General features: G+C 39.6%; 1 protein-coding gene across 1 annotated transcript; it reads right to left on the bottom strand.

Annotated features, from left to right (window-relative positions):
• Positions 1 to 2,682: 2,682 nt before the first annotated feature.
• LOC135475202 (mRNA cap guanine-N7 methyltransferase-like) lies at positions 2,683 to 13,812 on the bottom strand. Its single transcript, XM_064755009.1, has 11 exons — positions 13,770 to 13,812; positions 13,140 to 13,216; positions 11,488 to 11,611; positions 11,089 to 11,220; positions 8,721 to 8,845; positions 7,428 to 7,609; positions 7,034 to 7,210; positions 5,599 to 5,716; positions 3,978 to 4,112; positions 3,603 to 3,636; positions 2,683 to 2,821 (listed from the first exon to the last, which is right to left on the bottom strand). The coding sequence occupies exons 1-11, from the start codon at positions 13,795 to 13,797 to the stop codon at positions 2,751 to 2,753; spliced, it is 1,203 nt and encodes a 400-aa protein (XP_064611079.1). The 5' UTR covers positions 13,798 to 13,812; the 3' UTR covers positions 2,683 to 2,750.

Genomic DNA, 13,812 nt, shown 5'->3' with positions numbered 1-13,812 from the left:
CGTATGTCCGGACATAGAAATTTATTGCTGTGCTTGCAGTTGGTGGGTGGACTTATACAAGTACATTAGCAACAGAGAAGCGGATATATATGGCGTTTTTATATAATTGACACAGCAAATAACTGCGCCAAGCACATGTGTTGATATGCTGATTGTGGATTTTTAAAAATATTTTTACGGACATATTGTCTGCTACATATAGGAAATAATCTACGATAGCAATATTACACTCTGACTGGGTGACCGAGGCAGATATAACCAGGTGTTGCATTGATATTGCATTGATAGTTCTGTAGTAGCCTTCAAGTTTAACCACGCTTGCTAATCATTGAAACATGACATCAACAATAAACGAAACAAAATAATTATTAATATGAAATTTTTTATACTGAGGTTTTAATGTAGCCAAATATTAAAAGTTTTATTTATTTATCAATTTTGTTCATGAGAGCCCCCAAAAGAAAATTCACATCATTACAGCGTTACACACGTTTAATTAATACGTGTAGTAGGGCCTACATGTATAATGAGATGTGGCCGAGGGGTTAGCATGCCAGCATGGTTCAAGGACTCAGTAGCCTCTCACCAGTGTGGTCGCTGTGAGTTAAAGTCCAGCTCATGCTGGTTTGTACTCTTGCCGTACATGGGAAGGGCTGGCAGCATCCTACAGAGGGGCGTGGGTTTTCCAGGGCTCTGCTGCTTTTCCTCCCACCACAATGCTGGCCGCTGTCATGTAAGTGTAATATTCTTGACTACGGCATAAAATACCAAATCAAATAAATAAATACATAAATATAAAGAGGCTGGTTAGGATAAAAGAAAACTACAATTAATGTGGGATTTGAGCAGCGCATACTATAGTGAACTTATTGATCAAATATTGTCTCCATGTTATGATTAACTTGCAACATTAAAGGATAAGATGACACATAGCTAGTATGAATCTGCCATAGAAATATCAAAGAGTAATGATATATAGCCCTTTAATGTATAGATGCAATCTTCAAGCAGAAGACGAAAATAAAAATATCATAAGTTTGCAATCAGACCTATGTACACATATTTATATGTGGCACTTTGACTAGGATTGCTTATTTACTTGACTGATGTTTTACGCCGTACTCAAGAATATTTCACTTATACGATGGCGGCCAGCATTTTGCTGGGAGGAAACCAGGCAGAGCCCAGAGGAAATTCACAACCATCCGCAGGTTGCTGACAGAACTTTCCACGTATGGCCAGAGAGGTTTGATTAGGAAGCCAGTTTACTAATACATTATGAACATATGCGGATGGTCGTGATTTCCTCCCACCATAATGCAGGCTGCCGTCATGTAAGTGAAATATTCTGGAGTATGGTGTAAAACACTAATCAAATAAATAAATCAAATACTAATAATACATGTTCTCTGCACTTCATCTGCACTGTTAAATTTGAGATTTCACTCAAAACCAGACAAAGACAAAGTCTGGGAAAACCTCATCTTCACAGGAAACCAGACAAGACAAAGTCTGGGGAAACCTCATCTGCAGGGAACCAGATAAGAGCAAGTCTGGGGAGACCTCATCTCAACTGGGAACCACGCAAGACAAAGTCTGGGGAAATGATCACCTCCTGAAGATATGGAATCAGGCAGGACAAATCTTTCAAGTAATCGAAGATATTAAAGGTTGTGAAGGAAACCATTTCCATTGGCTTTGTTTGACTTTAGGGTAACAGCATTTGGACAACTTGAACACAGCTTAGATGCACTGAAAGAAAACAAAGCAAACATCTTCTGGCGAAAATTTTATTTTCATCAAATAGGGTTGTACTTCCTCTGTGTTACAGGAATACAATGGTCCATAACATCCCATCCCCAAAGTTTGTATGTCCCCAGCATGTCACTTATGGTCATTCTATATCAATGTTAAAGCAGGAACTCTCCACAATAAACATGTGCAATGATGATAACAGAGACTGCTTTCTTTTTCATAGTGTCAGCATTACCTTTTAAGAATCTGAGCACAGCACAGGGGGAACACTTCGTTTGTTCATGTAAACTTTCTACACTGTCAACTTAACAACGGCAGCCATTGCTTAAGCTACTACGTTTTCCATGGGAGGTTACTCATGAGTGCTTATTAGTCCACTCTACCAGGGCTTGGAGACAGTTATCAAGCTGGAATCTGGTATCCCAGGCAAAACAAAAAAGGACTTGACAGCACTCTGACTCACTGATCACAATGATACAATCAGAAGCTTGAAGTCTGACTAAACATCCAAAGTACTAAACACAAGTAGTCCTCTTTATGAAAACATTATAACAATCAAGATTATCTGATAATGAGTAGCAGATTAGGCATTTAATCAGTCTGAGTTGGTACATGTTCACAAGCTCCATTATGGTCGGAAAAAGCTGTATAACAATTCTCATGATGATACACTTGTTCAATCCTAGCTTATCTGCAGGAGTGGAGAAGTTCGATCCCAAACTGTCGTGGTTGGGAGGCACGAGAAGTTTAGTGTGAATGTGGAACCTACGATTATCCTGGGCTGTACTCACAGGAGTGAACAAATGCAGGTCTATGACAGGTACAGTTGTACATCCACTCTCATGATGTACCGTTCCTCACTTTACACTCGGGAAGCACTTGTCGTGTCACTAAGTCCTGATAAGAGCTTACTTCAGCCAAATTTTCAATCCTTGTTAAGTGTCACAAAACCAGCCCCATATCTTCAGGGCATGTCCAGTCTCTATTCCCATCACCTAACCTTCAGCAGCAGCCTCATCACTGGATACATCAACATGTTTTTGAAAGACAAACACCAGGTAGAGAGCTACAAAACAGAAGACACAGCTGTGAAATTATCATTTACAATACTTGTGCAAAGTGGTGAACTGATCTCCAGTCCACATGTAAGTTAACATTAAAGTGTGTTCAATTTCTCTTTTCACGTGGGAAGGTCTGTTAGCAACCTGCCGATGGTTGTGAGTTTCCATCGGTCTCTGCCCAGTTTCCTCCCACCATAATGCTGGTTGTCGTTGTATAAGTGAAATATTCTTGAGTACAGCATTAAAAAAAAAAATCATCAATTTCTCCTTCATGTAATTATGAAAAAAAAATGATTTGCAGAGAATGGAACAACACTAATGTTTTCACAAGTGGAGATACTGGTTAGCAGGGAACTACTTTGATACACCAAGTGTTGCGGGAATTGGAAAAGTTAAGAGAGTGAAATCACATTGTATTGTGACAGTTATTAAACAACATCCATTTATTTTTCCACTTATACATGCATAACTGCTGACGCTAACACCAGAGCAAGGGGTAAACCACTGAACTTTGGCTAGTTACTGGCAAACTTTCCAACATGTGACATTCAAATATGTACGCCATTGACCTTGCAAGGGTGGTAATCTGACGCATGATCTGAGTTGTGGCTGAGTTCAAGAAGACGCCAGAACAAAATGTCCAGTGTTGTTTTCATTAAATGTATTTATTTGTATAACGGTGGCCAGCCCTGGGGTCACTGTGCCGGGCTAACCACCTCGGCCATGAAGTCCCCCTAGATGAAATGCATGTTTTATCTTTAACAAAATCCACTGCTGCACACTTACATATAGCTTCCCATTCTGACTGTGATAGGGTTCCCTGGAACAACAAAGAATGATTCCAAGTTAATCGGAAGTCTGATTTACCAGGGAGAAACAGAAAATTGAAATCCCACCCTGTAACACAAGCACTGAAATATTAAACTAATTCAGGAGACCCAAAACATCTAACACTCAAAACTAATCTGTCACTGGTAATTGAAATCTGCCCTTGAACTGATTTCATTGAATAGCATAATACATAAAACATTTCTGGAGAAAGCTCTCCAGACTAATTTGACCAGCCCATTCCTCTAAAAGCACAACATGTTTTCAAAATAATTTGGAGATTTCACTCCAAATGGTTGTGATGCTGTAAAGAAATTAAAGTTTTGGACTAACCAGTTTTTGTGGATGTCTTCTTGGATTACCCTCAGCCCCTTGGTCACTAGCCTCCAGATCAGAAAGCATCTGTCTGGCATGACTATACTGCTCCTCTTCTCCCATCAGTCGTACGTCTTCTGACGCTGGGAACGGCTGGAAAATGTACACAATGCATACTATACACATACAATAAACGACTGATTAAAGCATATCACAGTGACTGTTTTTTACCAACACATGACTTACCACGCAATCACTAACTACTTTGAAATGTAACCATTGTGTTTATACTACTACTTCGTTTGGTGAATGTTCCACACTGAGAACCAGAAGCAGATGAATCAGATTTTTTTGTCTCTGTGAGATTAACTATCCGTAGCAGGTATGTATGAGGCTAAAATTTCTGATGTACTCAAGAATATTTCTCCAATATGATGGCAGTCAGGTTTGTGGGTACAGGAAGCCATGAAGATGCCAGTGTACATCCCTGTCCTTAGTCACATAATGACAAACTTCCTCATGTACAGTTAAAGGCAAACTAGCCTTTTGTATGCAGCATGAGCAATGCTGTAGATGACAGAGCAGCAAATACTATAGATGACAAAGCAGCAATGCTGTTCATGTCGGTGCAACAATGCTTTAAGATGACAGAGCAGCAATGTTCATGTCGGAACAACAATGCTTTAAGATGACAGAGCAGCAATGTTGTTCATGCCGGAGCAACAATGCTTTAAGATGACAGAGCAGCATTGCTGTTCATGTCGGAACAACAATGCTTTAAGATGACAGAGCAGCAAAGCTGTTCATGTCGGAGCAACAATGCTTTAAGATGACAGAGCAGCAAAGCTGTTCATGTCGGAGCAACAATGCTTTAAGATGACAGAGCAGCAATGTTCATGTCGGAGCAACAATGTTGTTCATGTCGGAGCAACAATGCTTTAAGATGACAGAGCAGCAATGTTCATGTCGGAGCAACAATGCTTTAAGATGACAGCAGCAATACTATAGATGACAAAGCAGCAATCCTGTAGATGACAAAGCAGCAATGGTGTATACAACAGAGCAATGCAACAGATGATGTAACAATGTCATAAAAGACATAGCAATGCCACAGATAACTGCAGTGCTGTAGATGACAGAGCCAACACAAACCCAAACAATAAATAGTGTATTAGCCAAAGAGCCGTGCAGCTGTGATGTTCACATCTAAGATGGCAAAAAGATGGTGCAATTTTGCCCACCCTTCTTGAGTCCATCTAAAGTGTTCAGAGCTTGACCTCCAGGATGTCTGTCATTTATCTCATCTGAGCCTGTGCATTCTTTCAACATGTAATGTTAACCGAGTAACTATCTGTGGTTTATGTAACTGTGTGGTCAGGTCAATTTCACCGCCTTTAGCCACATGTTGACTTGCGTAATCCTCCAAAGACAAAGCAGGATTTGATGTTTTCATGTCACACTTATGGTTTCTCTGGCTTTACAATCAAAAAAACTACAGTGATGCTGTTGACAAAAATCTTATCTTGTGCATATAATTTTGATTGACTGGTGACCTAAAGGATACTAGGCAACAAAGGAATGATTGAACTAACCATGGCATACTCCTTACATTCGAATAGTGACATGACGTGACATTTACCTCTAAAGCTTGCATCTTGCCCAAGAGAGATCTCCCTTCACCTTCCTCTTTGAATGTTTCAAAGAAGTCACTAAATGGCTTTTTATAAACCAGCTTCATGCCATGTTTCTCAGCCATTCTGAAAAATAACAAAACTTAACAATGTTAAGCTAGAAAAAAACATTTTTTTTTTGGAGTTTCTGAGCTGTTCATAAAACATATAAATGCATGCACCCTTTGTTAGCAAAGTACATAAGCATACAGGAGTCTCCATCTTAAATAGTTCTACAAGAAAACACATTTCCTGAACAAAGAAAAACCAAAATCCAAAATACAAAAAACACTAATGGCTTCAAGTTTAAGAATTAATGAGGGCATTTGTATGTGTTTAGTAACTTAGGAAGTCCCGTCTCGAATAACTTTTGAGAATCTGCGTCCATAAGTAACACATACATGTGCAAGCCACATGTGGATGCGCATACAAACACACAGACAGGTGAAAATGAGGATGCATCACATCCATAATGTGTGCCATTACTGATCATTATGCTCTAACTAAATACAAATCACTACCATGGCTTCATCTTAACATTTATCAGTTATTCCGAAACAAAATCATGTTAAACTGCAAACGGCTAACTTGTGACTAAACGCAAGTGATACTAGTAGCCACTGCTTCATCCCAGTTTCCTTACCATTTCTACAGCAAAAAATAAGCTAACTGTAACATTACTAGTAACAAAAAAATATAACCAAAGTTATTTCAGAAGAGTGGTCCATACTGACCTAAACGGGCATAGGCATTTTTTTAAATTACAAGCTTGGTAACTAAACACTCTATAAGAGGCCATGGGATATGGCATTTTAGAGAAACCTGAAACTTGATGTTGCCTCATCAGTATTAGAGGTGAGACATTCCTTTGTTGTGTCCCCCTTATTATTACAACTGAAGACCACACATTGTGGCCTCCTTGTTGAAAACTTGGGGAATAACACCAGACATATTCCACTACCACTTCCTTGTTGAAAACTGCTTTAAAGTATATCAGATTTGTCTTGTACAAAAGGAAAACAGCTGATTTAAAAAGATTTCTGGATGGCAAAATGATAAACTAGGAACATGTGAAGTCACAGCAGAACAGATGCCCGCTAGGGAGGTAGAAATATCTCTCCCTTGATTGGTCAAAACTGAGAGCATGGCGGCCAGTTCAATTTTCCCCATATGGGCGTCTTTGCTTACTTGAAAGTGTGATATCTTGGTTATCCTATATCACAAAAATTAAAAGTGATGTTTTTATAACTTTTAATTTACTCTTCATCAATATAATATACATTTGATCTAGTGTTGTCTTTTCTTTAACTGTAAATACAAGGCAATCCAACAAGTGTCAAGGGAAGATGGTGCATGAGATGATATCAATATTTCCTCCCAGATCCGAGAATTAACATTACTTACTTTTCTAACAGTGGGAAGTAAACCAGGAATTCTGGACAGTCCACTACACCTTCCAAATGGAAATTATATCTGGCCCCAAACAGGGGGGGCCTGAAGCTGTCTGGCGAGGCTCCTTCAAATGTCACGCTGTACACATCATTGCCAAATGTGTTTGAATTTGAGTCCTTCAGCCTCCGCCTTAAAAAAACAATCACAGATTCACAAGACTTCACCACGCCAACAATTACCAAAAGGACAGATGTTAATTCCCATCAAGAGAATTTCATTTACATGCCGGCGACCATGAGTTAGCGATCTATCTTTCGCCAGGATTTGTGGTATATGATCAGCATTCTATACATTGGCAGAACTCAGCAGATGCAGAAAATAATCCCTTTTTTTACAGATAACTCACATGATTTCTTGAGCGTTGGGCGTGGTCCCTATGAAATACCCCCCTGGGCATAAACATTCACAGGCATTCCTCAGCATGATATCTGCCTGCTGGTAACTCTCAAAACAATAATGGAATGAAAATTGACAACTGACGAGATCAAACTGTGTTAACGGGTCCGGGTATACATCTTTTAACCTGACCTGAGAGAACAGAGAAAAGCAATGAATAAAACTCAGGCTTCCTTGAGTTTAAAATACTGACAACCTGAATACCGTGCCGAAGACACTAGACAAGACGCCCCACCCATCTCCCATTATGCCTAAACTGGTTATGCAGAAGACACCAGACATGACACCCCACTCAGTCACATCATACCAATACTGACCGATCATTACTTGGCCCATTCCTTTGATGCTGAGTGCTAATGACCGGACAAAGGGTTGAACATCGGATCTACCGCGTGCAAAGCTCAAAATTACTGGATTAAGATCTGTTAGTGCTTCATCAGTATTAACATGGTGGATAACAGGTGTGATCCGAAAACATTTTTCCGTTCAAAAATGCTGGTTTCTAGCAATGTAAAAATACATCATTCTCTGCCTCTACCTCCTTTTCTACTACACAGAAAGTCACCAATCTACATGTTGAAATTAAAGAGATACATTACCAACGGCAAAAGAAATTGTGCTGCTATTTCAAACGTCATATAGATTCAGACTTCCAGATGTTTACTGATGTGTCTTATTTTGAGACAACAATGAAATGGTCAGTTTTATCCGGGGTTTCCTATCAACCATCCACTCCCTCAAGTTGCTATATTTAGAAACATGGACGAAATTTGAATTTTTAAACTGGGTTACCTCCCCTTGTATTGTAGATGACGGAACATGTTCAATGAGCTTCAGGTGTCAGAAACATTATTGTGTTATAATTTTGCAGCCTACCGTATAATTTCAAGTCCACTTTACAGATCGTTGAGATTACGAATACTTTATAATACACAGTTGACAGGAAGATATATTGCATTTGTCTTCCACTTTGTTATACTGTTTAAATGCGCAATCCACGAGCGCCATTATCTTGTTTGGCGAACAGTTTAGACCACTGATGGATTTCCTCTCCTAATTCTCTTAGTTTACATTTTGCAGAGACAATCAGTTAAAAGTCTACTCCAACTCATTTTTGTATTTAGCTGAACCAAAACCAAAATTTTGAATTTCTTTTGGCGTATGTCCCTTTAACGATCCCTAAAATGAATTTGAAATTGGTCAGTTATAATGGAAACATTCTAAGTACTTGGGAAAATCCTACCTTTGAACAGTCTGCAGCAATGAATTCTGCTGAGAAGAGATTTTGTGGGTATCTGTTACTGTTATTTCTCTGTACCAGTTCAATATAACGATCCTTTGCCTGCTCCACAGAGGTCTGTGCTATATCTGTCAACATGGAGTGTACATGGGACAAATAGTGTGTACATGAGACATACAGTGTATACATGAGGCAACCATTGTGTACAAGGCAAATAGTGTGTACCTGAGACAAATAGTGTGTACATGAGACATACCGTGTATACATGAGGCAACTATTGTGTGCATGAGAAAAATAGTGTGTACATGAGACATACAGTGTATACATGAGGCAACTATTGTGTACATGAGACAAATAGTGTGTACATTAGACATACACTGTATACATATGGCAAATGGTGTGTACATGATACAAACAGTGTGTACATGAGACATACAGTGTATACCTAAGGCAACTATTGTGAACATGAGACAAATAGTGAGTACATGAGATATACAGTGTACACATGAGGCAACTATTGTGTACATGAGGCATATAGTGTGTACAGGAGACACACAGTGTATACACGAGGCAACTATTGTGTACATAAAATAAAATAGTGTGTACAAGTGACAAATAGTGTGTACATGAGACAAATAGTGTGTACATGAGACATACAGTGTATACATGAGACAAATAGTCTGTCCATGAGACAAATAGTGTGTACACGGGAGAAATGGTGTGTACACGAGACACACAGTGCATACATGAGCCAACTATTGTGTACATACAACAAATAATGTGTACATGAGACAAATAGTGTGTACATGAGACAACTATTGTGTACATGAGACATACAGTGTGTACATGAGACATACAGTGTATACATGAGGAAACTATTGTGTACATGAGACAAATAGTGTGTATATGAGACAAATAGTGTGTACATGAGACATACAGTGTATACATAAGGCAACTATTGTGTACATGAGGCATATAGTGTGTATATGAGACAAATAGTGCGTACATGAGACAAATAGTGTGTACATCAAGCATACAGTGTGTACATGAGGCAAATAGTGTGTACATGACGCAACCAATGTGAGTGAGTGAGTGCTTGGGGTTTAACGTCGTACTCAACAATTTTTCAGTCATATGACGACGAAGGAATCATTGGGGTGCATGTATGTGTAATGTGCCTCCTTGTTGCAGGACGGATTTCCACCGCTCTTTTATTTAGTGCTGCCTCACTGAGACGACTTACCGAAGGCAAGTAAGCCGCCCCGCCTGAGCCATTATACTGATACGGGTCAACCAGTCGTTGCACTATCCTCCTCATGCTGAACGCCAAGCAAGGAAGTTACAACTTCCTCTTTTAAAGTCTTAGGTGTGACTCGATCAAGGATTGATCCTGGATCTACCGGTCCCGAAGCGGACGCTCTACCGACTGTGCTATCCGGGCCGGTCGCAACCAATGTGGACATGAGGCATATAATGTGTACATCAGGCATACAGTGATTATGTAAGGCATAAAGTGTGTACCTCACACATAAAGTGTGTACATCAGGTAAATAGTTTGTGCATGAGGCAAACATTGTGTACATCAAACAAATCATGTGTACATCAAGCTAATAGTGTGTACATCAGGCAGATAGTGTGTACATAAGGCAAATAGTGTGTACATGTACTAATAAGGGGTATAGTGTGTAAATAAGGCAAATAGTGTGTATATCAGGCATATAGTGTGAGTACATCGGGAATATAGTGTATACATGAGGCAAATAGTGTGTGCATGAGGCATATAATCAGCACATACATGTAGGTCTGTGCTATATCTGTCAATAGTGTGTACATCAGGAAAATTACAGTCGCGACGCTTTACATGTAACTGTCACCACACTGTGTACATTTATACAGGACATACATATGTATACATGAGTTAAAAAGCAAGCATTCATGTCAGTTATACAGGACATAAAACTAACTTTATCAGTGTTTAGCACATATATGTTTTTTGGAAAATATATGGAAAAATGACGACCATTATACAGCCAGTGGGAAGGCAACCTATAAATCAGGACTTGAAGTCTCAATGGCCGCATTGGTCAGACAATAATACTAATATTTTACAACATTCCTCAAATTAAAAAAAAAAGGGAGTATAGACAGACACAGAACTAAGGATATCACTGTCACTAAACTTTACAGGTACATGTAGAGCTTTAAACTTTATCCAATGTCAAAAAGAGATTTGATCTTGGTTCGTGCACACATATATCCAACAAGGTAGCCTACTATATGTCAAGAAGTTTCAGGTTCAGGAGAACTTCCATGGAAAAAGGGTCCATTAATGATTTAAACGCTTGGTAAAGTGTGACACATTATGACTTACCTGCACAGATGAGTTTTTTTATCCTTCCCTTCTCCCACTTCCTCAGATCGCCTCCCTTCCCTGAGCACAGATCCAGGACTGAGATGTCCCGTCGTGGATGCCCTTCTGATCTCAGCTTCTGTAAAGTATCAGCTAGACGCAACAAAAAGATCAGGGATCAGTGTACACAAAACACATGTACATTGCATGAGATAACAAAATAATAAGGAGCCCAAAACGATACATGCATAACTAAATTCATGAATAAAATACAATATTTCTTCATAGCACACATTAATTCCCAGAGGTTTTTCTTTCCTACATCCCCAGCCCTCTCTCCAAAACCTTCATCAACTACATGTACACACCTCTGACAGATTCTCTAGGTAAATGAGTTAGCACCCTCTGTTTGCAGCTCACCTATCAGCATACTCTTGATCCAGTTGTTGAAATTTCTCAGGTAGAAGATGCGACTCTGGGCTCTGGCATCCAGCCCTGTCTCTTGCAGCTGGTTGTAATGCTGTGCAACAGCATCAGAGTGGCTCTGATACAATACAAAAAACACAGTACATTGTATGTTGTAATGCTGGGTCATGGCATCAGAGTGACTCTGACAGAAGGCATGAACCACAGTACATTGTAATTGTATGCTGTAATGCTGGGTCATGGCATCACAGTGGCTCTGACAGAAGACATGAAACACAGTGTATTGTATGTTGTAATGCTGGGTCATGGCATCAGAGTGACACTGACAGAAGGCATGAACCACAGTACATTGTATGTTGTAATGCTGCGTCATGACATCACAGTGGCTCTGACCGAAAAGCCTGAAACACAGTACACTGTATGTTGTAATGCTGGGTCATGGCCTCAGAGTGGCTCTGACAGAAGGCATGAAACAAAGTACATTGTATGTTGTAATGTAGGTCATGACATCACAGTGGCTCTGACAGAAGGCATGAAACACAGTGTATTGTATGCTGTAATGTGGGTCATGGCATCAGAGTGTCTCTGACAGAAGGCATGAAACACAGTACATTGTATGTTGTAATGTGGGTCATGACATCACAGTGGCTCTGACAGAAGGCATGAAACACAGTGTATTGTATGCTGTAATGTGGGTCAGAGTGTCTCTGACAGAAGGCATGAAACACAGTACACTGTATGTTGTAATGCTGCGTCATGACATCAGAGTGGCTCTGACAGAAGGCATGAACCACAGTACATTGTATGTTGTAATGCTGGGTCATGACATCAGAGTGGCTCTGACAGAAGGCATGAACAACAGTACATTGTATGTTGTAATGCTGGGTCATGGCATCACAGTGGCTCTGACAGAAGACATGAAACACAGTGTATTGTATGTTGTAATGCTGGGTCATGGCATCAGAGTGACTCTGACAGAAGGCATGAACCACAGTACATTGTATGTTGTAATGCTGCGTCAAGACATCAGAGTGGCTCTGACCGAAAAGCCTGAAACACAGTACACTGTATGTTGTAATGCTGGGTCATGGCCTCAGAGTGGCTCTGATACAATACAAAAAACACAGTACATTGTATGTTGTAATGCTGGGTCATGGCCTCAGAGTGGCTCTGACAGAAGGCATGAAACAAAGTACATTGTATGTTGTAATGTGGGTCATGACATCACAGTGGCTCTGACAGAAGGCATGAAACACAGTGTATTGTATGTTGTAATGCTGGGTCATGACATCACAGTGGCTCTGACAGAAGACATGAAACACAGTGTATTGAATGTTGTAATGCTGGGTCATGACATTGGAGAGGCTCTGACAGAAGACATGAAACACAGAACATTGTATGTTGTAATGCTGGGTCATGGCATCGGAGAGGCTATGACAGAAGACATGAAGCACAGTATATTGTATGTTGTATTGCAGATTTAAGATTATTTCAACATTGGAAAAGTAGGGAAATTATCAACATTCTTGCCCAACAGATTCTGTCAAAAAAGCTTCTGAGAAAGAAGGAGAGAGAAAAATACAACAAAAAAATAACAATATAAATAAATACATAAATAAAACCTGTCCAGCCCATGACAGACTTACCTGCTCTGAGGCCACTTTATTTTGATCTTTTAACAATATTTCCTTGGCTCCCAGGTCTGCCACACAATCACCTTGATCTGAAATTAATTGGAACACAATGCACATATATCCTATTTATTTATTTACTTCATTGGTGTTTTACGCCGTACTCAAGAATATTTCACTTGAACGACGGCGATTTATTGCCAGTTCTTCATCCTGTTGGATTGGGTGATATCCACTAATTTATTTGAATGGGGTTTGATGCTGTACAGGCATACTCAAGAATACCTCACTTATGGGCTAAGCCCAGAACAAATCTTCTCAACTAGTAACATTCAGAAAGGTACTTCACCCTGATGGACTCGATATACTAATATAAAATAAGGACATGATTTAACAGTGCCAATGGTATCCTACATGTAGACACCAGGCCCTTGAATCAAATTAGTAGATCGCCCATATGTGCTTGTCAGTGCGCCATGCTATACCTGATTCCCTACCCTATACAAAAATTAAAGGTTAGAAATTCAGGCTCCGCTAACTTTACCTAAAGTATGTTGAATGAATTGAAAAAATAAAGCATTCTGTCATCAATTTTAACATATATCTTGACATCCATCACAAATTGCCATTTGTACATCCACTCACCACATACTTTTCCCCATGAAAGGCACATTTTGGCCAGACATTG

Source organism: Liolophura sinensis, chromosome 9 (genome assembly GCF_032854445.1).
Source record: "Liolophura sinensis isolate JHLJ2023 chromosome 9, CUHK_Ljap_v2, whole genome shotgun sequence".
Lineage (NCBI taxonomy): Eukaryota > Metazoa > Mollusca > Polyplacophora > Chitonida > Chitonidae > Liolophura > Liolophura sinensis.
This window is presented reverse-complemented; position numbering and strand designations above follow the sequence as displayed.